This window comes from Ahaetulla prasina, chromosome 4 (genome assembly GCF_028640845.1).
Source record: "Ahaetulla prasina isolate Xishuangbanna chromosome 4, ASM2864084v1, whole genome shotgun sequence".
Taxonomy (NCBI): domain Eukaryota; kingdom Metazoa; phylum Chordata; class Lepidosauria; order Squamata; family Colubridae; genus Ahaetulla; species Ahaetulla prasina.
The window spans coordinates 76,274,743-76,296,605 of record NC_080542.1 but is presented as its reverse complement, the minus strand read 5'-3'; the positions used below and the strand labels follow the sequence as shown (position 1 = coordinate 76,296,605).

Here is a 21,863-nt window from a genome sequence, read left to right as displayed (position 1 = left end):
TTATTTTTTTTAAAAAAATCTTTTCTAATATATCTTTCCTTCTAACCAGTGGTAAAATAGATCCCATATTTTATAATATTGCTTATCTCCTTGTTCTCTAATTTCAAATGTCAATTTACTCATCTCTGCACATTCTATCATCTTCCTAATAATTTCATCTTGCAAAGGTAATTTCTCATTTTTCCAATTTTTAGCAAACACAATCCTGGCTGCTATAATAATATTCTCAATCAAATATTTTAAATCTCTAGTATATATTTCAGGTATAATTCCCCCCCCAAAAAACTTCTGGCTTAAAGTCTATATGTTTTTTGATCATTTTCTCCAACCATGTGTGTATTTTAGTCCAGTATGTTTTCACTTCAACGCATGTCCACCACATATGGTAATAGGAACCAGGTATCTTCCAACATTTTTCAGATTTATCCTTGAACATTCTAGCAATTCTTGTTGGGGGTAGATGCCAGTGAAGGGAGACTCCTGAGGAAACGTGAGGAATTCCAGAGAAACTCCTGAGGAACTCCAGGCTCATTAGAACCATCCAGACTTCCCGCAGGTGATCTATGAATTGTATTTATGATTCAACATGGACAGCATTTGTCAAATGGTGTGGGGTTCGAAACATTGACCCTACCTCTACTGCAGTACCACATGTTCTAGAATTTTTGTAGGATGGGCTGGACAAATGTCTTTCCCACAACACCCTTCGTTGACAGGTTGTAGCACTGTGCACAGTCTTGCAGTGTGGGAAAAGATTATTATTGGCTCATGAACCAGTTCTTAGAAGGTTTATCAAGGGGGCAGTTAACCTCAGACCACCACTAGTCCATAGATACCCAATATGAGATTTATCTAAAGTACTCCAGGCTCTGACATCTGCACCTTTCAAAAACTTACGGACAGTGAGTTTATGTTTCTTTACATTCAAGTTTGCATTTTTGGTGGCTATCATTTCTGCCACACGCATTTCTGAACTGGCAGCTCTTTCAGTCTGACAGGATTTGTGCATTTTCCATCCAAATAGGGTAGTCCTCCGGATGGATCCCTCCTTCCCATCCCCTGGAGCACAGTTGGCACACTTTAGATGTTAGGAGGGCTCTCAAGATTTATATCAAGAGGACATCCAACTCTCATCGGATGGAAGCACTCTTTGTGTCTTTCTATCCCTCTTCTACAGGTGCCAAGGTGACCCCATCTACCATAGACTGTTGGTTGCGGGCTTGCATTGCAATGGCCTATCAAGACCAGGCCTTACCAACCTCTAGTGAGGTAATGGCCCATTCCACTTGCATAGCTTGCACTATGCTAGCTTCATAGACAACGCTAGCAGCCACCAGTGCCTCTTTCTCCTGACATCTCCTGGCTCTAACAGTAACGTGCAAGCTAGGGAAGAACATCTGAAGGTGTGTGTAATATTCTAACGTACAGAAGTTATAATTAAATGTGTGGCAGAAAGTGGACTCTGGGTGTGTTTTTCCAAATGCAATAAGTGAGGTTGAACGTGTATAGTTTTAGAAGAGCTGTGTGTGTGTGTGTGTGTGTGTGTGTACATACACATGCAGTATATGTAGTAGATGTATCTTTTTGTGTACCTATACACACATTATACTATGTAATATGTATGTACACATATGGCATATATACATATGATTAAATAGTATATTTTGGATGTTCAATAGTAATAAATAAATAGATAGGGAAATTGTATCTCCTTGAGGCGAGGAGAGGCCAGGCAAGGCGCCCCAAGATGTGAGTGATGTCAAATTGACCATGCCCACCCAGTCACATGACCAAGACACACACACACACACACACACACACAGAGAGAGAGAGAGAGAGAGAGAGTGTCACATGACCACCAAGCCATGCCCACCAAACAAGCCACACCCACAGAATCGGTAGTAAAAAAATTTGAATCCCACTGCTGGTTCTGTTCCCTATCACCAACACTCACCTTTTTTTCCTAGGGAGATTTGGGTGTTTTTCTATCTATCACAGTAGCATTTGATGGTGCTACTTTTTTACTTTTTTATCTTTTCTATCTGTCTGCATGTTTTCTTCTACCGAGAATCCATGATATTGATTGCTTAGCCCCAGTGGGGCTGCATCAGAGTGGTTTGGTTTGGACAGGGATTTTGTACTAGGTTTTGTTTTGTTTTTTTCTATGAATGAAATGTTTCAATCTGTCTTTTTCCTCTAAAGGGTCAACTCTTAGAAGTTGTTTGGTCATTATTAGGTTAGCCGTGGTGTGGCTCAGGCTGTTAGATAGCTTGTTATTAAACACAGCTGCCTGCAATTTCTGCAGGTTCTAGTCCCACCTGGCCCAAGGTTGACTCAGCCTTCCATCCTTTATAAGGTAGGTAAAATGAGGACCCAGATTGTTGGGGGGCAATAAGTTGACTTTATATATAAATATACAAATAGAATGAGACTATTCCTTACACAATGTAAGCTGCCCTGAGTCTTCGGAGAAGGGCGGGATATAAACGTAAAAAAAAAAAATTATTATGTTCAATTTGGACATTTTTTTTTCAAGATTTGGGGTTTCTCATTTTGTAGGTCAAGTTTTAGAGTGGTTAGATTTTCCTGTAGACCCTTTACTTTTTCTTCTAGTAACTTCATTAATTTACATTTGGTACATATGTAGTTTGAGTATTCTATGGGCATAAATATATATGTGGAACATGTTCTGCAGATCACAATAGTATAAGTTTCTTCTTCCATATGTGGATTTAAAAAAAATTCAGAGTGGAAGTGTAGAGGGTTTTACCACAGATATTTAAAAGGGGAAAATATCCAATCTGGATATTCTATATTCTAACAGATCATTTAAAAGTTAAAATTTGGGGGACTCAAGTCTAGCTAAAAGTTTAAGGTTCTAACATTTAAAGAATGCCTAGTTTAAGGATTGAAAGTTCTATAGTTCAAACGGTCTAGTTTAAAAATTTAAGGTTCTAGCAGATCATTTAAATCAGGGGTCCCCAACCTTTCGGACTTCAGGGACCACTAAATTCATAATTTTAAATCCCGTGGACCACTAATATGATCTGCTTAATGCCTGGCTGGGTGGGTGTGGCTAGGTAGTCATGTGACTGGGTGGCCATGATCAACTTGATGTCACTCACATTGAGGGGCACCTCACTGGCCTGCACACTGAGCCAGCAGTGTGCAGCAGCTGCCAAAAAAGCCAACACAGTTCTGGGCTGCATAAGCAGAGGGATAGAATCAAGATCACGTGAAGTGTTAGTGCCACTTTATAATGCCTTGGTAAGGCCACACTTGGAATATTGCATTCAGTTTTGGTCGCCACGATGTAAAAAGGATGTTGAGACTCTAGAAAGAGTGCAGAGAAGAGCAACAAAGATGATTAGGGGACTGGAGGCTAAAACATATGAAGAACGGTTGCAGGAACTCGGTATGCCTAGTTTAATGAAAAGAAGGACTAGGGGAGACATGATAGCAGTGTTCCAATATCTCAGGGGTTGCCACAAAGAAGAGGGAGTCAAACTATTCTCCAAAGCACCTGAGGGTAGAACAAGAAGCAATGGGTGGAAACTAATCAAGGAGAGAAGCAACTTAGAATTAAGGAGAAATTTCCTGACAGTTAGAACAATTAATCAGTGGAACAACTTGCCTGAAGAAGTTGTAAATGCTCCAACACTGGAAATTTTTAAGAAAATGTTGGATAGCCATTTGTCTGAAATGGTGTAGGGTTTCCTGCCTGGGCAGGGGCTTGGACTAGAAGACCTCCAAGGTCCCTTCCAACTCTGATATTATTATTATTACTCAGCCCTCCCCTCCTACCCACTCCTCCTGCCCTTAGGGCCCCAACAGGAAACAGTTGTTGGAGCTAAGCAGCCACCATGAGAAAGAGTTGGCGAGTCCCTGGCACGCAGTAGAGAATATTAGTATAGAACAGGAACAAGAAATGATTACTTACAAAGAACTTTTATATAATGAGAGGGGAAATTTACAATTAAAATCTTTGCATACATTAAAAGAAGAAGGGAGGAATTACACGTGGTTTCAATATGGGCAGTTAAAGGCTAGATGGAAAGAAGATCAGAAAATTGGCATTATTCAAAATGAAGAAAATTTGGTAAAACAAATTAGAAATCAAACCCAGGGGCATATAAAGAGATTGTATAATGTGTTGGTAGAAATAGATTCTGAAAGGGACTTGATAAAGGATTGTATGATAAAGTGGGCGCAGAATATGTTGGAAACTTAGGAGAGAATTTGGGTTAGAAATGTTAAATTTACGCAAGCGTAGAATTTAAGGGAAAACTTTTATAAGATGTTTTATAGATGGCATTTAGATCCTAAGAAACTATCATGTATGTATCCAGATATGCAAGCGAAATGTTGGAGATGCAATTGTGATGATGCTACAGATTTTCATGTATGGTGGACTTGTAAGAAAATTAAGTCTTTCTGGATAAAAAATTTGGTGGATTATGCAGAATGTTTTGAAGAAGAAGATTAAGTTTCAACCACAATTCTTCCTTTTAGGGATTATGATGGATTATACAGTAACTGATACTAAATTGATATTGAACTTGATAACAGCAGCAAGATTACTGATTGGACAGTACTGGAAGAAAAAAGAACTACCTACAATAGAAGAATGGATATTGAAAGTTTCTAATTTGGCAGAGATGGCCAAAATCTCAACCTTTTTGAAAGACAATACTCAAGAAAAATATTTAAACAAATGGAAGAAATGGATTGACTATATTCAAAATAGATATCAGACTAAGAGATATCAGACTGCCTTTGAATGAAGGATGTAATTTTTGATTTTAAAGGAGGAAGTCAGGATATGCGAAAGAGAAGGATTATAATTGTGTTAGACTTTAAAAATTTAATGTATGAATGTTAGTTTTTTGAACTATACCTTGTGTTTGTTCTGGGAAGTCTGGGGGGGAGGGGGGGTTTTGAGGGAGGGGGAAGGGAGGGAGGATGGGGGGGGAGAAAAAATTTTTTTTTTGGTAAAACTTTTCAAATAAAAAAAAAGAGAGAAAGAGTTGGCAAAACAGCTGGCTCAGTTGGATCTGACCGAGAAGGAGACTCAGAAGAAGCACCTCACTGAGGACTAGGAGCATAGGCTTTCCAAGCAGAGGGAAGACCTGCAGGAGTACAAGGCCAGGTACCGGCGCCTGGAGGCTCAGCGGGCTGAGATGATCAGCCAGTTCCAGGCCATGATGCAGTCCCATTAGAACAAGGCCCTCCGACTCTTTGCCACCAGCAGACTTCCCTCTAGCCTTCGCCCAAAGCCCCACACCGGGAGGCTGAAGTAGACCCCAACCCACACAAAAAGACCCTGAAGGGGGAGACTCTCTGCAGCAACACAAGTGTTCATTGCATGTATCCAGTCCAGGGGCCATAGTTTGAGGACCCCTGATTTAGTGCAATATAAAAAATGCAAATAATTTTTCTGGGGACCATCACAATTTTCTCGCGGACCACCAGTTGGTGACTGATGGTTTAGACTATTCTAAACCAACATGTCTTTTTCTCTTATGTTCATAATTACCTGAAACTTCCACATCCAGTATAATTCCAAATCATATCTCTGCTTGCAGTACTACTCTCCATATGTATTGGAATACATCTCTTGAAATTTCCACCCAATATATCCCACACTTCTGGAATGTATCTTACTGAGGAAGCCTGATCTGAGCTTGGTTGTTTTCTGATTTGTTCCTTTCTATTAACAGAGTGGTAAGCAACCTGAAAATATGTATTACAAATACAAAAAAGGAATCCAAAGATTCATAAAATTGTTTCTTTTCTCCTCACTTTTTTCCTTTAATTTGCAGATGGGCTTCTTTCGCAGAAAATACAAAGAAATCATTGAGGCTGAGAAGAATAGACAAGAGAATGAAGATAGTTGGGACTGGGTCCAGAAAAGCCAATGAATTATACTGTGGGTAAGGAAACATTAAGATCCTGGCCGTGTGCTACACAGTTGTTCCCTATTGGTCCTGCTCTTGTATCTTCCATATGTGGAAGAAGGAATCTTCTCCAGATTTTCCGGAGGCCCCATTGATGCAGATGTTCTTCATCACCTTAAAATAGGGAACCTATCTTGAGGCAACCACTGCAGACTGTCAAGTGACTCAACCAATTTATACATGTTGGAAGAAATGAACTCGGATAAAGTGCAGATCAATATTTATGAATCCAACATATAGGTATATGTAACATAGGTATACCCTCGGGGAAGACTTATTTCCAAAAAATATTTTTAATTAGCTTTTATTCTGATATTGTGTGTGTGTGTGTGTATCAGTGTTGTATGTTTTCTGTTGAGATAGATTCATAATAGCTGCTGCAGTCTTATATTCACATTTGCTTGGAAGCCAAGTTCCAATAAATTCAATAGAGCTTACTTCTAAGTAGGTATATTAGAGAATGCACTGTTAGATTGTAATCTTTTGCACACTTACTAGGGAATAAACCCAATTACATTTAGTTGGGTGTAGTGGGGCTTCCTTCTGAGTAGGTTCACAAAGGACCCTGTAAAGCACTGATATCCAGCTGAAATTTTGGTTATACATATGTTTTTGTATCTATTACACTGTACTTTTGAATGTCAGTGCGAAAGAGAAGCAGATGAAAAGAATGGAAAGATTTCATGTAATAGAACCAGTCCTGATTTTAGTTTATATAAAAGCCAAATGCTTTCATTTTTTAAAAAATTGGAAGTTAAATGTTTGAGGGGATTAAGCATGACACCTATTTCAAAAGGAACAATTTGCAGCCCTCTGTAGCAGGAAGAAGGGAGGGAGGGAGGGAGGGAGGGGAGAGAGAGAGAGGGAGAGAGAGAGAGGGAGAGAGAGTGTTAATGCTTTCAATGTTAGGTTCCATTTGTTTATACATAGAGTAGAGATTCGTGTTGTGTGAAGTCCAAACTGCATGGTAAATCAGCAGCAGAATGGGAGGGACATTGATATTTTGGTTTAAACTGTGTTTTAGTGGGTGGCACACACTAGATTGTCTTGAAGGGCAGCAAGAAGACACTTCCAAAATTAATGACTACCTTTTTGGAAATATCCCAAAAAGTAATTTTGGAATTAATCACTCTCATTCATTTTGGCGTATCCCCTATTGTGTGTGGGGGAATAAAGTGAAGATGGAAAATTTGGAGGACCATGTTTGTTAAAAAAATACAATTGATGGCACTATATATTCATATGGAAAATGATTGTTCTGGAAAGGAAAATAAAGACTGTGTACTATTCTGCTTAAGCCTATTCCCTGTATTTTCCCCAATGTGTGATACTGTCTTTGAATGATTAAAAATGCATTGTAATTAAACATCTAATGCTCATACTTTTAATTGGCTTTATTGATAGAACACATTGCATTAGAGAAAGAAGCACAAATAACTTCCTTTGACTGTCCAAAGGAAATTTTTCACTGGATGGTATGAAATGAGGAAGGTGTGTTAAGAGTTTATAAATGTAGAAAAGAGAAATTCCCATTATCTAATGTTTGCTTATTATGTTATTATGCATCTGCCATTTCCTCTAGTTCTGTATCTTTTAGTAGCTTCCCCTGCAGTTGATTAGTCTGTTTTGCAGGTTGGAAGTTAAAAATATATTGCTGTACTCAGCCAGTACAGTTCTGATACAGGTTTGATTCATATCAGAGTCCTGAAATTTAGACATTGGACTCCTGGTTAGTAGCAAAATTTTGCTAACAAGGTGCCTTGTATGTTTCTCACTGTACTAATAAACATTTCATTATAAAAGGATATGTGCATTGCCAATGTCCAATATAAGCAAATGTTTTGAGCATGGATATATTTCAATATTTAGCTATAAAGCACACTTTTGTTGATCAGGCTGGGTTCAAAGACTCATGATCCAACTTAAATTCCATAAATTTAAATAATTTTATATCAATGTTAATATTTGAAACTATCATACATACATTATTACACTGATATACATTGCAAATAGTCCTTCCTTAACCATACTTCAGCAATCATTTGAAGTTACAAGGGTGCTGAATGAATGTATATACACCTGGTGCAGATAGTTACAGCTATTGCAAGATTCCTATGGACATGTGATCAAAAGTCAGGCAGTTGGCAACCCACCCCCATTTTCCACTAACTGTAGAGTAGAAAAATCTCTGACAACTTCAACTTTTCCTTAGCTGCTTCTCTGTCCCCATCTCTGCCCTTTCGGCCACCTCTGCTGTCCTGTTTCCCACCACTCATCCTGTTTCCAGCTGACCTTTGCAGTCTTGTTCCTCCTGCTGCTGCTGATAGTATGTCTGTCCCTTTGCAAGGCAGTTACTGGCCATATGATGCTTTCCTAATGTGGCCAGGACTTGCCATGCAAAATGCCAATCCAAGCAGGTTTTGTGAGCAGCCAAAAGAAGACAACAGCAAAATGGCAGTAGAGCTCAGAGTAGCAGGGACATATAGTGCAGGATGGCCAAAAAGGCAGAAATGGGAGGACAGGGGAGATGAAGCAGAGGCAAATGTGGCAGGGCAGGAGAAGCATGAGGTCCTTACTAAAAATGCTGTTGTTAAGTGGTATCATCATGTGATACGTTATTACATGATGTATGACTTATCACATGATGTATGACTTAACAACGGAAATTCCAGTCCTAATTAGGATCATTAAATGAAGACTACCCATAATGCAATTTGTCCTGTAATGATAATTCTTCAGATTATGTTTTGACACGGCAATTTTTTAAAATCTACATTCTTAAAAATCAGTTTATTCATGTGCAATATGAAGCTACAGTGGTTCAGAAAGAAATGTTTTCTGATGTGCTATGACTCATCTATATTTCTGTCCCAGGTTTTTCTACTTGATGCTTTTAAAATGGAGGAAACATTTCAAATTGGGACCTTCTGAATCCCATGCACACATTTTGCCTTTGAGCAATGTTCTTTTGTTGCTCTATTATGCAGCTATTAAGAGTATAAAAAATAATGCCAGCAGGTGGCACCCTGGCCTTATAGCTCAGAAGCAAGATCAGCAAAAAAGAGTTTCCTATTGATTTGAAAAAATATGTCCCTTTTTCCCAGAATGTATATGAAATCTGAATTTATTGAAATAATCACCAAAATTCCTAACAATTTCTACCTTTTCAATATTTCAGCTTGTGGCACAATCTATTGTTTCTGTTTTTAAAAAATACATAAGAAGTTAATGCAGACATTATGCCTACATGAGATATGCAAATGTTTATTATCAGGTAGCTTATGATGTCTTGAAGAGGTGTTAGTGGATCAAATAATTTCCCTTTTAATCTGTTATGCACAGTGTCATCCCAATAAAAATATAAATAAGGAGAATTTTGATCAATTTACTGGCGGATATTTTGCAGTTGAGGTAACTTTAAATAAATTGTTGATTGTTGAATCAAAATTTGTCTTCCTTGTAAGGAATGGAATCTTTATTCTCAGCAAGTGATCTGTGAAGTAAAATGAGAACTTTCAACTTCAAAAAATTACAATATGGCTCATATTTTTAAAAACTATCATTCAAAGCTGATGCTTTAAAATAAATAATAGACTTCAACTGTACTGTTGAATGCATCACTATAAAGTTGAAATAAAAGCTACTGATTTATTTACTAAGTCACCAAGACACAATATAGCTAAAGACATGAAATATTCTTAAATATTTAAACTAGTGATTCATGAATCAAAATAGAAATAAATCATTGTATTATTTCCATTAGACTTAACCCAAACTCCCCAAAGGGGTCCTTCATATTACAAGTGTAGGTTTCCCTCCATTGATCTAGATTAGGGGTGTCAAACTCGCTTTGTCACGTTGTTGTCACATGACATATCACAACTTTTTTTCCTTTGCTAAATGGGGGTGAGTTGGCCAGTACGTGACACATCTAGCAGGCCGCAAGCTTGATACCCTGATCTAGATCCTTTTAAGATCAGTGCTTGAAGTGCACCTTTTTTTTAAGGTGGTGAACAACCATTACAGCAATTTTGTTTAAAGGATTTGAGTGAAAAAGTCTCTCTTTGTCAGTTAATAATAAACTCTTCATCTACCAAATTTTACCAAATTTAACTGTAGTATTCTGACCTGAAATTACTTCATTAAAAGTGCTTGTTTTAGCAGCATACTAACATAATTAAAAGAAAGAATCCTTGGCTTAATAATAATCATTCCATGAACAAAGACTATAAATTAATATGTTGTTATTCACAAAAAAGACACGAGAATTAATGAATTTATTACTTTATCCCTGAACACAGAATTCTTAAGTGGAAGATCTTTTTCTATGAACTTTATGCTGAAAAATCATTGCAAATTAAAGTTTCAACAACATTAATAGTATTATAGCACCCTGTACAGTATACATCAGTGCTTCTCAATCTTTTCTTCACACAAACTCCCACTAAATACATGGACATGGACCATAACCACAGACCTCCAAGGCTTAACTCAAGATTTAAATCATAACATTTCTTCAAGTCTTCACAAATCTCCTTTGATGACATTGTGGCTCCCTCGGGTCCACGGATCACAGGTTGAGAACCATTGTATACATGTTTAATCTAGTTACAATTATTTATAGTAATATAAAGATTCAAATAGCATTCTAGTTCTACCAGGCAAAAGCTGTGGCAGGGATCAAATAGTAGCCTTCAAATATTTATTTCGAGCATAACTACCTTGCAATGCAGCATAAACCCTCATTTGGAATCATCTAGTCAGATAAATAAAGATGCCCTATTTTTATGATAGATTATAGGACTCTAGAAAAAGTACAGAGGAAAGCAACCAGGATGACTAGGGGACTGTAGACTAAAACATATGAAGAACGGTTACGTAAACTGGGCATGGTAGTCTAGTGAAGAGAAGGACCAGGGGAGACATGATAGCCATCTTCCAATACTTGAGGGGCTGCCACAGAGAGGAGAGGGTCAAGCTGTTTTCCAAAGCACCTGAAGGCCAGACAAGGAATAATGGATTGAAAGTGACCAAGGAGAGATTCAACCTAGAAATGAGGAGGAACTTTTTGACAGTGAGAACAATCAACCTATGGAGCAGCTTGCCTTCGGAAGTTGTGGGAGCTTCATCACTTGAGACTTTCAAAAAAAGATTGGACTGCCATTTGTCACAAATGGTGTAGGGACTCCTGCTTGAACGGGGGTTTGGACTAGATGACCTATAAAGTTCCTTCCAACTTTCTTAATCTGTTTAAAAAATGCACATAATGTCATGTGCTAATATGCCAGCATTTTTTTTTAACATGCAGCAGTTTAACAATGACCATTAAATACTGTCCTCAACTCATAATGAAGATCTTGTCTTGAGCATGGATGGAAGTTGTTCAAGGAGTTTACTTTTCTTGATCTGACATTATGGGGTTTTTTTTTCCCATTGTGGTTCTCAGAGGAGTTTCAGCAAAGTTGATTTTGCTGAAGGTTAAGCTTGGCTTCATGGAAGCCATTGGTATTGAACAGACATTTTCTTAAATAAATAGAAGGTGGGGAGGGCAGGAGATAGGGAAAGTGGATGGATAGATGAACATCATCTCATTGATTTTGGTGTAAAAGGATTTGCTCTTGGTTTATCTTTGCCAAGTAAAGAAATCCCAATGGCCACTGGCCATTTGCAGACTATAAAATCCTCCAGACTATAAGATGCACCTAGCTTTTGGGGAGGAAAACAAGAGAAAAAATCTGTCTTTGCCTTCCAGCAATTTGCCTCCTTGCAGCAAACAGCTTCAGCACAGCCTGATTTAACACGAGCAGCTGATTGGCAGTTGGATCTGCCTCCTGGAATACTGCCTATCAGCTTTTCCAGGCTGTGGGGATTGCCATCGCCACCCATTGCTGCTGCCGCCTATCGCTGCCTCTGCGCAACCCATTTTTGGCCTCCGTGTGTCCTGTTTTTGGCCTCTACGTGTCCCATTTTTGGCCTCCGCGCACCCTATTTTCGGCCCGTTCCATATTTGCAAGGAGGCAAATTGCTGGGAGGCAGAAGCTGAAGGGTGGGGGCTGGTGGGTGGGCAGGGCTTCAGCAACATTCACTCTATAAGATTCACAGACATTTCCGCCCACTTTTTTTTGGGTGGGGGAAGTGCATCTTATACATAAAAAAATACGGTATTTTTTATTTATTTATTTTGTCACAACATCATACAAAAGATTGTATAGTATATAATATATATAGTATATTTCACTTGTGGGGTGCCGCAGGGGTCGATTTTCTCGCCCCTTCTGTTCAACATCTATATGAAGTCGTTGGGTGAGATCATCAGTGGCTTCGGGTGAGTTACCAGCTGTACGCTGACGACACTCAGCTGTACTTTTCCACCCCGGGCCACCCCAATGAAGTTGTTGAAGTGCTGTCCCGGTGTTTGGAAGCCGTACGGGTCTGGATGGGGAGAAACAGGCTCAAGCTTAATCCCTCCAAGACGGAGTGGCTGTGGATGCCGGCATCCCGATTCAGTCAGCTGCAGCCGCAGCTGACTGTTGGAGGCGAGTTATTGGCCCCAAAGGATAGGGTGCGCAACTTAGGTGTCCTCCTGGATGAACGGCTGTCGTTTGAAGATCATTTGACGGCCGTCGCCAGGAGGGCCTTCCACCAGGTTCACCTGGTTCGGCAGTTGCGCCCCTTCCTTGATCGGGATGCCTTGTGCACAGTCAGTCATACGCTCGTTATCTCTCGCTTGGATTATTGTAATGCTCTCTATATGGGGCTCCCCTTGAAGTGCACTCGGAGGCTTTAGTTAGTCCAGAATGCAGCTGCGCGGGTGATAGAGGGAGCTTCGCGTAGCTCCCACGTAACACCGCTCCTGCGCAGACTGCACTGGCTACCTGTAGCCTTTCGAGTGCACTTTAAGGTGTTGGTTACAACCTTTAAAGCGCTCCATGGCTTAGGACCTGGGTACTTACGGGACCGCCTGCTGTTACCGTATGCCTCCCACCGACCCGTACGCTCTCACAGAGAGGGACTTCTCAGGGTGCTGTCCGCCAAGCAATGTCGGCTGGCGGCCCCCAGGGGAAGGTCCTTCTCTGTGGGGGCTCCCACAATTTGGAACGAACTTCCCCTGGGTTTACGCCAAATACCTGACCTTCGGACCTTCTGCCGCGAACTGAAGACACATCTTTTCATTTGCGTGGGGCTGGCTTAAATTTTAAATTTTAAATTACATAAATTTTATCGATTTTAAATTTTTTACTAATTTTAAACGGGGTTTTGGTTTTTATAAATTTTTAAAGTTCTAGGCTAATTATAATAAGTTTTTTAACTTGCATTTTAAATTGTATACTGTAGTGTCTGTATTTTATTGTTGCCTGTACACCGCCCTGAGTCCTTCGGGAGAAGGGCAGTATAAAAATCAAATAAATAAATAATAATAATAATAATAAACATATATATGAGTAAATATATAAACATATATATGAGTAAATATTAGGAGGTATAAGCATATATTCATATATTCATGGCATGCAAAAAAAAAGAGCCTTTGGGGTTTTTTAGATAGGGCTTTTTTAAGGGGTGGGAGGGTTAGGGCGGGCGTTGGGGGTAGCCCGTCGGGTGGGGAGCCAGTCCTCGCGTGTGCTCGTGACGGTCCTTTAATGGGTTCGGAGGTTAGGGGGGGAGATTGCGTTCCTGCTGGTGAGGGTGGTCTGATTTGCACGGTAAGTGGGAGGGGCAGATATGGCGGAAGGGAGGGATCATATCGTTCTGGGGGGGCGCGCGTTCGATGTTTGCAAGCGATCGCGCGCCCCGATCCCCCGTCCTTTTCCCGTCCCCCGGATGGTCAAGACCCTCAGAGCCTGGGCCTTCGGCTGATGTTGTGTAATGCACGGTCCGTGGCCAATAAGGCCCCCCTAATTCACGATCTTATTCAGGGGGGCGCCGCGGACCTTATAGGCGTTACGGAAACCTGGCTGGGCACGGAAGGGGGCGTGCCCCTTGTTGAGATGTGCCCGCCGGGTTTCCGTGCATTCCATCAGCCGAGGGCTCAGGGTAGGGGTGGGGGGGTGGCGGTTGTGATTAGAGAGAGCCTAGAGCCGAGGGAGACCACTGTACCTCAGATTGCCGGGTGCGAATCCCTCTTTGTGAGATGGGGTCATAGGTGTCAGATGGGCTTGCTGGTCACGTACCTGGCTCCTTGCTGCGTGACAGCTGCCCTGCCCGAGCTCCAGACTTTTAGTCATGGGGGACTTTAACTTGCCATCTTCCGGCTCGTCTCGACAGCAGCTCGGGAGTTCACGGCTTCCATGACGGCCTTGGACCTGACCGAAGTAGTTGATGGCCCTACTCACATTGGGGGTGGCACTCTGGATTTGATTTTTGTCTCTGGTCAGTGGTTGAGAGATCTGGACTTGAAGGAAATAGTCATTGAACCTTTGTCATGGTCAGATCACTCTCTTCTTCGCTTGGACTTTCTGACTGCCATTCAACACCGCAGGGAGACGGAGCCGATACGTTGGTTCCGTCCCAGGCACCTGATGGACCCGGAGAGGTTCCGGACGGAGTTTGGGCCACTTCCTGAGGGTCTGGCTCGCGGCTCAGTTGAGGAACTTGTTGCGGCCTGGGAACGGGCCACGGCGGGGGCCTTAGACCGTGTCGTGCCTTTGCGGCCTCTGACCCGGCGCAGGTCCCAACCGGCTCCTTGGTTCTCCAAGGAGCTGAGAGGGATGAAGCGCCGGAGAAGACGCCTAGAGAGTTCCTGGAGGTCTAGCCGTTCGGAAGCTGATCGGACACTAGTGAAGTCCTATAATAGGGCTTACCTAGTGGCATTGAGGGAAGCGAGGCGTAGCTACGCCTCCTCCCTCATTGCATCGGCAAATAACCGCCCAGCCGCCCTGTTTCGGGTGACTCGCTCCCTCCTACACCAGGGGGAGCGGGATGACCCGTTGCAGGGACGTGCTGAGGAGTTTAACGGTTATCTATACGATAAAATCGTTCAGCTTCGGGATGGTCTGGACCAAAATTGCGGTGACTCGGATGAGACGGCTGAGGGTGGTCTTGGTGACATTTTATGGGATGAGTTTGACCCTGTGGCTCCCGAGGACATGGACAGGTTGTTGGGTAGGTTGAATGCCACCACGTGTTTACTGGACCCGTGCCCCTCCTGGTTGGTGCTGGCCACTCAGGAGGTGACACGAGGCTGGCTCCAGGCAATTACGAGCGCTTCCTTGGTGGAGGGAGTCTTCCCGGCCGCCTTGAAAGAGGCGATGGTGAGACCCCTCCTCAAGAGACCCCTATCGGGCCGGATAGCTCAGCCTGGTAAGGCCTGTTATTAAGAACACAGAAGCCTGCAATTACTGCAGGTTCAAGCCCGGCCCAAGGTTGACTCAGCCTTCCATCCTTTATAAGGTAGGTAAATGAGGACCCAGATTGTTGGGGGGGCAATAAGTTGACTTTGTAAAAATATACAAATAGAATGAGACTATTGCCTTATACACTGTAAGCCGCCCTGAGTCTTCGGAGAAGGGCGGGGTATAAATGTAAACAAAAAAAAAAAAAAAAAAGAAGCCTTCCCTGGACCCGGCTGTTTTGGGTAACTATCGTCCGGTCTCCAACCTTCGCTTTGCGGCGAAGGTTGTAGAGAGTATGGTGGCATATCAGTTTCCCTTACACCTGGATGAAACTGTCTATCTAGACCCATTCCAGTCCGGCTTCCGGCCCGGTTACAGCACTGAGACGGCTTTGGTCGCGTTGGTGGATGATCTCTGGAGGGCCAGGGATAGGGGATGCTCCTCTGCCCTGGTCCTATTAGACCTCTCAGCGGCTTTCGATACCATCGACCATGGTATCCTGCTGCGCCGGTTGGGGGGATTGGGAGTGGGAGGCACCGTTTATCGGTGGTTCTCCTCCTATCTCTCCGATCGGTCACAGACGGTGTTGACAGGGGGGCAGAGGTCGGCTCCGAGGCGCCTCACTTGTGGGGTGCCGCAGGGGTCGATCCTCTCGCCCCTTCTGTTCAACATCTATATGAAGCCGCTGGGTGAGATCATCAGTGGCTTCGGTGTGAGGTACCAGCTGTACGCTGATGACACCCAGCTGTACTTTTCCACACCGGGCCACCCCAACGAAGCTATCGAAGTGCTGTCCCAGTGTTTGGAGGCCGTACGGGTCTGGATGGGGAGAAACAGGCTCAAGCTCAATCCCTCCAAGACAGAGTGGCTGTGGATGCCGGCATCCCAGTACAGTCAGCTGAGTCCTCGGCTGACTGTTGGGGGCGAGTCATTGGCCCCGATGGAAGGGGTGCGCAACTTGGGCGTCCTCCTGGATGAACGGCTGTCTTTTGAAGATCATTTGACAGCCGTCTCCAGGAGAGCTTTTTACCAGGTCCGCCTGGTGCGCCAGTTGCGCTCCTTTCTAGTCCGGGATGCCCTATGCACGGTCATTCACGCCCTTGTGACGTCTCGCCTGGATTACTGCAATGCTCTTTACATGGGGCTCCCCTTGAAGGGCATCCGGAGGCTGCAGTTAGTTCAGAAGCGGCTGCGCGGGTTATAGAGGGAGCCCCTCGTGGCTCCCGTATGACACCAATCCTGCGCAGACTGCACTGGCTACCTGTGGCCTTCCGGGTGCGCTTCAAGGTTTTGGTAACCACCTTCAAAGCGCTCCATGGCATAGGGCCGGGTTATCTACGGGCCCGCCTACTGCTACCGAATACCTCTCACCGACCCGTGCGCTCTCACAGAGAGGGACTCCTCAGGGTGCCGTCAGCTAGGCAGTGTCGTCTGGCGACGCCCAGGGGAAGGGCCTTCTCTGTGGGGGCTCCCACCCTCTGGAATGAACTCCCCCCAGGACTCCGTCAACTTCCGGACCTCCGAACCTTCCGTCGCGAGCTCAAGACACATTTATTCATCTGTGCAGGACTGGACTAGATTTTAAATTTATAGGGGTTTTAATTGGTTTTTAATATTTATATTTATATTTTTAATAATTTGGCATTAGAATAAGTTTTTTAATGGTTATTTTAAATTGTACATAAATGTTTTATTTGCCTGTGAACCGCCCTGAGTCCTTCGGGATATAGGGCGGTATACAAATATGAATAAATAAATAATAATAAATATATATCGATATAGGAAGAAGAAAAGAAAAACAAAGGGTAGATTTTTTTAAACTATATTTTTGACAGACAAATCACCACCTATGACTGAAAAAAGCCCCCCAAAATGAATGTAAACTCTTCAGTGTACTTCCTATGGTTCAGTTAATATTAACAATTACTTCAGATTAATAATGTGTTTAGGTGTTGTTTTTTTTAAAGTTTTCGGTATTGCCTTTGTATTGGTCTTTCTGTGCAGCCCTGTGATTCGTTTTTTACTTTCAGTTACAATAAATAGCCTTCACCCTGACACCTACCAAGATATACTAAAGAATAAATATATTCAGTTTGTGTTAAATTTTCATAATTCTTTATCAAGTATCAACCACTTTTAATTAACATCAATAGTGTAACACATAGATGAGATATAAGCAAGTATCCACAAAGCATGGCTGAATTACGTGACTGAATCATACTTACTATAGCTTATGAAAGCAAAATTAATCCAACTTGATATGTAGAGCTTCTTTGGGTGACTTAATAAATAAATTAGTAGGATCAAGAGGCAAATATACAGTCTTAACAGTTGACATACAACTGAAGTCCATCAATTAATTTAGACTTGGCTTTCTTGTGGTTTATTCTATAATATATATGCTAAATTATGTATTAGTGAATACCTAATTTAAAATTGTGTCATCTTAAACTGATAATCAAGGAATTCATCAACATACCATTAAAGCACAATTGCATATCGCAAATAAATGAATGTTGAAATTTGGGGCAGAGTCTCTACATCCTTATATTAGAAATCTAAGTGAAAATGATATTTAATCCTGTCTTTGTAAGATGCAGCAAGAAAACAAACCATCACTGCCTGAAAGTGCCAGTGGAGCCACAGTGGACAGTGAGTCTTCCTAGAATTCCCACACTTCTTAAATCTAATTTGCTTTCAGCTTTCATTTGTCCTATAGGTATTTGTATAATGTACAAATTTGTGTACTGTACTAGCATTTTGTATTAGTACCGTTTTATAATGGCTTAGTAAGGCCACACCTGGAATATTGCATTCAGTTTTGGTCACCACATTACAAAAAAGATGATGAGACTTTAGAAAAAGTGAAGAGAAGAGCAACTAAAATGATCAAAAGATTGGAGGCTAAAATATGAAGAACTAGGGTTTGTCTAGTCTAGAGGAAAAAAAGGGATATGATACTAGGGATATGATAGCAGTATGCCAGTATTTGAGAGGCTGCTACAAAGAGGAGGAGGTCAACTTATTTTTTAAAACAACAGAGGGCAAGGCAAAAAATAATGGATTGAAACTAATCAAGGAGAAACTTCCTAACAGTGAGGACAATTAAGCAATGGAACGGCTTGCAGTGGGTGCTTCATCACTGGAGGTTTTTAAGAAAAGACTGGACAGTCACTTGTCTGAAATGATATAGGCTCTCCTGCTTGAGCTGGGGGTTTGACTAGAGGATCTCCAAGGTCCCTTCTAGTTCTATTCTGATTGATTTATGCAATGGCAGATAGATAAAATCTACCATGTGGGTTGGGTTAAATTCAGTGAGTGAACATATGTTAGATTGCTTTGTCAATTTTGTTTTATGGGATTGATAAAACATGTTTACTGTGATACTACAGCATACAGCCCTCCTTTTAATAAAATTTCACATTACAGCAAGAATCCAGGAAATACTGAATGGATTAATAACATGTTTATCTATCCAGTGAAATGTTTGCTTGCCATGTATTATTCTTGAAAGTCTTTTTTAAAATAATTTCTCCCAAGAAACTATTAAAAAATAATTTGATAAATGAAATAGTTGAGTAAATAAAAATTCTGTTTTTCCTGGTTTACTACATATAAGACATTTAAAATAGCATTGCAGTTGGATCCCATTGTGTAAATTCCACTTTCATATCTATAATCAACATTTATTTCACTTCCGAGTGATTACTGATTCAGTTGAGCAAAAACATCTTGTGTTCCAGCAAAGATTGTATATTTGTATTTTCCATTTCCTGTGCCTAACTTCTTTTGCATAATAGGGAATTATATTTGGAACGGGATGATTTTAGCCAATTTAGCCTTCAGATACAAAACCCCATATGCAATTTAAGCAGTAAAAAGAAAGGAAAGACTGCACCTTTTTGCAATTTTATTAGCTCCTAGTAGAAGCAAATTTTAGTGACCCACAATTTAATAATGAACATTCAGTATTTCTTGAAAGTGTTTACCTATCATAAAAATTGTGAAATACAGAATTCTCAGATAAACAGAAATTCTTAAACAATAGTTTGGTTGCTTTTTAATGAAATACTAAAGGATGTCACAACTTTTTAAATTGATGTTTTGTCTTCGTTTGCTGCCTGACATTAACGGCATTACCCAAACAGAGAAGATTCTATAAATAACTTTGATTCCAATCGAAAATAATGCAGTATATGTATATGTAATTCAGTGTTGAATTGTGGATTCTTTGGTGTTCTCTAAGATTGCTTGTTTGCTTGCAAATGTTTTATTATCCATCTAGATAGCATCATCTGAATACCCAGGACTTCACTAACTTTGATGTAAATAACATAAAATGACATGAAGTTTGTGAGAGCCTCAAGACAGATGTGACTAGGGCATGCCCTTTGTCCCATTTTCACTCACTCTTTTTGTAGAAAGACCATATTTTTGTCTAGATGTATTTGTGAGGAAGAACATGTCTGTATTATAATTATCACCTGTATTTACTACTTTTGTGTGCACCTGTATTCTAATATACTTGCACTGTTTTGAAAGATTCAAGTTTAAAAATAAAAACTTTATTAAATAAAAATTAAAAACTGTCAAAAATGGTTAAATGTTCTTTATCCTAAATCATTCTGAAGTGTACTGGAAGATCTCTTTCCTATCTAAGACCTTCCAAATTATATACCAAAAGGCTGATAGTTCTCACAGTGGCTGGGATTGACCTATTATTGGAGACAGCACCATTTCGAAGAAAGGTGGTAGATAAATGAAAGTTTGGGGGACATGTAGATAGACTGGGGGGGGGGAGATGGGCTGAAAAAAATAATCTTGAATGATGCAGATTCAAGTTATTTGCCTCTGCTCATAATTTTCAGCTACAGTTTGCTAATTGCTAGCATTGTTCTCTTTGGGAATTGCTTCTTCAGTCAATATAGTACAAAAAGCATACCCAAAATCAGGCCCCATACACAATGTATTACATAAATTATATTAAATGTCCAAATTAGTTGCCATTTGTTTCTCAATATTTCTTTTTTCATTTGGAGCATGACTTTTGAACATACCTAAATAGCACTTTCTCAAAAAAATAAAATTAGGTTTAAGGCACTGATGATTCTCAGAAAGGTCTTTATGAAATTGTAGTCTACAGTAATCAGAGACAGATGGAAGGGCAAATGATTCCATGGGAAGGCCAATGGACCCCAAAAACCCTCTTTGAGGGAGATGGGTGGTTTAGAAATATGAAATTCATAATTATTTTACCCATTTTATCTTGTACACTCTTGATTTTTTTTCAAATCTGCTTATGTTCTTAAGCTTACCTATCATTGCTGAAAAAATAGGAAAAGGGGTTCTTGTAGTAAGACCATAAATAGACTAATACTTTAATTTGTATGCCTTTATGACTATCTTTACTGTAATACGTTTTCCAATATGTGTTCAGTTACAGGACTGAAGCAGCATAATAGGATTTCTTTTCATCCATTTTTTTCTCTGATTCTAGAAGGAAAGTTCAGAATATATTCTCTGATCAATGATATTTCTCCAGTCCCTTACCAAACTCTGCCATTATCCATAAGTATCTGGCATTCATACAGAGTTTTTCATGTATGTGAGTAATAACTCAGCCCAAAATGTCACAAAGGGATATTTGCATTTAAGCATCCTATGGCACCAACACTGGACAGATAGATGCTGGTGAATACAAGATACCTACAGGTTCTATTTATCTTCTCTGAACATATGGGAAGGAGCAAGTGTCATGAGTTTTTGATACTGAACAGATATGTGAAGGAGGGTGAATTGGAAACTTCTTTGGTTACAGTAGTATGAAGTTAATATACTTTTTATAATATACAAACATACAAAGTATTCTTAGTAGATAATGGTTCAATTGCCCAATTAGGCCAAAGAATGTTTGGGGGCTGATGCTATACTGAACATTAGAGTGATATTCTGTGGTCCTTATTGCATGGTCCCTCAATTGAGATAAACACAATAAATATAATTGCTTCCTGCATACTTAATAATCCCCCTATTTTTACTTGAGAAAAATTGCAATTTGTCAGCAATGTTTTTTATTTAAAGTTTTTTATTTTTCAATTACAAACATAAACACTCCATCTACCCATCTGCAGTGTGTCATCTGGTTAAAAACATCTCTGTGCAACATCATTCATCATTTTCCATCTCATTTGCATTCACATAACATTATTTCGCTGAGGGGCGTGGCCAGCATCGTGGCAGTACAGTGTGGATTCCGGGGCTCTGGGAAAATGCCAATATCCCAGCTGAACAGGGGATCCCTAATGGATCATAGGTGTCCCATAGAGACAGTGAAGAAAGGAGGCACAGGCTAATGCGAACAGGGAAGTTGCAAGTTCCCTGGAGTGCTGGTATTAGCCTCCAACCCAGCAGCCATTAGGAGCTGTCAAAATCTGGGGTGGCCACATGGAAGATTTGAGCAGGAGCAGTGATTGAATGGAGTATTGTTACCGGGTGAATGATTGGCCAACTCACAGGTAAGAAGGAAATATTTTTAAAGCCTGAAAGAAGTCCCGACCCAAAATTAGCAGCTAAT

General features: G+C 40.8%; 1 protein-coding gene across 5 annotated transcripts in view; it reads left to right on the top strand.

Annotated features, from left to right (window-relative positions):
- ITGA9 (integrin subunit alpha 9) overlaps window positions 1-19,835 on the top strand; it is a 762,385-nt gene extending 742,550 nt beyond the window's left edge. For 3 of the 5 annotated variants that reach the window (XM_058183148.1, XM_058183143.1, XM_058183140.1), the window contains one exon: window positions 5,823-6,804. In XM_058183148.1, coding sequence (XP_058039131.1) covers window positions 5,823-5,921 — 99 coding nt within the window. In that variant the 3' untranslated portion in view covers window positions 5,922-6,804. Of the gene's footprint in view, window positions 1-5,822; window positions 6,806-17,883 lie in introns of those variants that run through there. The other 2 variants (XM_058183141.1, XM_058183147.1) reach the window with 2 other exon arrangements.
- The last annotated feature ends 2,028 nt before the right edge of the window (window positions 19,836-21,863 follow it).